We start from the raw sequence: 3,282 nt of genomic DNA on the forward strand, positions 1-3,282 counted from the left end.
GTTTCAAATGGCCAACAACCTAGGTAATATGTTAGCTTAGGTACCTAGCACTGGGTTATTATGTTCCTTCTGTCAAACATTATTATCTACTGTAGCTAACCACCCTAGCTATGTGTTGTAGTGTTGGCTATCTACTTGAATTGCCTACAAACATGGGGATTCATTGGTGCTCAAATTAATGCCAATGAATATGACAGACCAGAAAACAGGCTGCATGGCCCTTACACTTTGACGGACGTTAATGGCTGAAGTGAGCAAACAGTCGGGTGCAAGGGTCGGGAATGACTGGTGATATAATCGCTGTCTAACTACAGAATGTCTTAAATACAGTGTCTTATAATGTCCCACTACAATTAAATGCCTATATAGACAGCTGACTAATTAGACAGCTCACTAGATTTTGCAGTTTTCACAGTTATACAATAAAATTGTATAATTGTATAATTGTAAAATTGTTTACTAAGTTTTTAAATAAGTTGCTTCAAGCTGTTTGAAAATCTTGGAGAATCATTTTTTTTGTTTGTTTTTCACTAATTTAATCACATTTTGAAACTCTATATTACAAATTGTAAAATACAGCCTGCAATTTTCTTTCTTAAAATGCAAAAATAAAAAATGAAAAGGCTGAAAGTAAGATTTTTTTTTTAAAGGCAAACACCATATTGTCTAAACACATTTCCCTGATATTTTAAAAATGCTTTTTAGATAATGTCTCTATGAACTCAAAATTCACACACGCCACATTCTCCTCCTGCTGGTCACTGTGTGTTATGTTTTTCAGATTAATCATCTAATTATTAAATTATGTTGTACACTCACATTTTGTTAATTAGAACTTTAGTTTCGGTGTATAAATACCCATGTTCATTTTGTGTCTCTATTGAGCATCGTCTTTCAGTCCTGTGAGTGTCTTAGTGGTAATCTTGTGTAGTTTTCTGTTTTTTTTTTAAATATTATTATTATTATTATTATTATTATTATTATTATTATTATTATTAGACTGTGTTTACATAAACCATCAGCTTGGCAGATGCATCCAGCCTCTTGTGAAATTTGTAACAGAACTTACCCAGAAATGACTGCTCATTGCAGGAACTCATCTTTTTCTAGAGTGCCAGCACAATAACTTTGCAAGGCCGAGAACAGTAATATGTCACTTGGCGACTGCTTTAAATTTCAATATTTCTTTATTGAATTTAAAAGATTAGAATTATTGTAGTGAATGTTACAGCATAAAATGGTCCTTGAGGATGGAGATTTGTAATGATTTCTATGCAGATGTGCGGTAGGGAAATTCCCTAACAATTGTATTGGATGTCACATGAAAATAAATATGTCATTCATATCACTGAGTTGGAGGACAAAAAAAAAATCAAATGTAGTATTACCCCCAACACCCCCACCCCCTAAACAAAAGTTAAGAGCAAATACTGCCATATATTTCATCACTTTACAGTGTCTGTGAACACATTGGGGTGACTAACAAGGTATTCATGAGCTTAACCAAATAATAGGGATGGGCATGATTTCAATAGCTTGATTTCTAATTATAATTATACTAGCTTGATTTATCCAGTTTAAAATGATGGTGATCGGTCAACAGAGAACATTCTTGTTAAGAGTATTATTTTACTGGTGTAACGTGTAATTTTGAGAGTACTTTCAGTAATTGTGTTCTGATTTCTCTGGTCCTTAAACAATAAATGATTGGATTCAAAAATGAAGGAATCAGCGTAGCCACAATCACCATGGCATTTCGCTCAGTCACAGTGAGGACAACACCTATCCTGGTTAGGAGTATGGTAATTAATTTTGGTGTGTAATACCATGCGACCACTAAAACGTGAGTAGTGCATGTTTTGAACATCTGTGCCTGGCTCTCTTTATTTGGCATCCTCACAACAGTGTGCACAATTTTTACATAGGTCAACAGGATGAATGGAAACTGTCCAGCTAAAAACCATGCACCCAAAATTGTTGATATGAGAAATGATGGTTCTGGGTCTGTGCACGCAGCCCTGACCACTGCAGCGTAGTCACAGAAGACATATCTGATAATTGGTTGACAGTAGGGAAGATTATCGGCAGTTGCTGTCATGGCTGCCATGGCAATCATGCCAATAAGCCATGTAAATGCAATGAGCACAAAAACACGTGGGACTGTAAGAATGCTGTGGTACCTTAATGGGAGACATATAGCCACCATGCGATCCACAGCCATTAAAGACAAAGCAAGACATTCTGTCATGTCACCAAGGTGGTAAACATACATCCTTGAAATGCAAGATATATATGAAATAGTTTTAATCTCCGCAAGAAGAACAGAAATCATTGTTGTGCTGGCACTAGTGGTGAACATGATGTCAACAACAGCCAAGTTGCATATGAGAACATACATTGGTGTATGCAAGTGTCTGCTGGTGACTATGATGCTCATATTTGTTGCACTACCAAGCAACACAAAAATATAAGTAATAAGGATGAGAGAGCCAAGAAGCTTTTGATTGGATAGATGGTCAAAACCTGTAATTGTAAACTGGGTTACTGAAAGAGCAGTGTCATTTGCTGGATTCATTTTCTGCAAGAAGTGTTAAAACCTGAAAGAAAATGATTAAATGAGGAGTCACACTGTCATCAATGAGCTTGAATATACAATCTCTATAAGCTTTGGTTAGTAAAAGGTTAAAAAAAAAAGGTCAGGTCTAGATTGTTCGTTCTGTGGACCTACAATATGTCCTGTTCTTGCAACAACAAAATCCAGTGCACAGTTAATGAACCATTACCTTAAATTTGCAACACTCCTTGTTAATAATGATGACAGACTGCTGCTGTGACAGCCAGCTTTAACTGCAAGTGAGCCAAACCCATTTTTTTCATGACAGTCCTTCTATCCAATGACTGGTGGTTTCACTTAAGGCAATAGTAAACATGAATTTATGTCACTCAAACACAATCATCAGCTAAAGGCTGAGACCTGGGAATTCAACAGTATGTACACTATGTGCAGTATCAAGTGTTCAGTTAAGTCAGCATTCTGCTGTCCCTGGATATGATTATCATAGATGCTTGAATCATGGATGTCTGAATAAGTAGCTTTCAGCAGTCATAAGAGTTAAGCGTAAACTCTCAATGTTTTTTAAATAGTGACTTAATGACTACTAATATAAGCTAAGATTCCAAAGTCTGCAAAAATTTGTGCTATTCAGATTTTTTTACGGCGGCACAGTGGTGCAGTGGGTTGCGCTGTCGCCTCACAGCAAGAAGGTCTCGGGTTTGATTGCC

General features: G+C 36.3%; 1 protein-coding gene across 1 annotated transcript; it reads right to left on the reverse strand.

Moving 5' to 3' along the window:
* Positions 1-1,624: 1,624 nt before the first annotated feature.
* LOC115828304 (olfactory receptor 10G4-like) lies at positions 1,625-2,575 on the reverse strand. Its single transcript, XM_030792263.1, has one exon. The coding sequence runs from the start codon at positions 2,573-2,575 to the stop codon at positions 1,625-1,627; it is 951 nt and encodes a 316-aa protein (XP_030648123.1).
* Between the last annotated feature and the right edge of the window lie 707 nt (positions 2,576-3,282).

Source organism: Chanos chanos, chromosome 15, assembly GCF_902362185.1.
Source record: "Chanos chanos chromosome 15, fChaCha1.1, whole genome shotgun sequence".
Classification (NCBI taxonomy): Eukaryota; Metazoa; Chordata; class Actinopteri; order Gonorynchiformes; family Chanidae; genus Chanos; species Chanos chanos.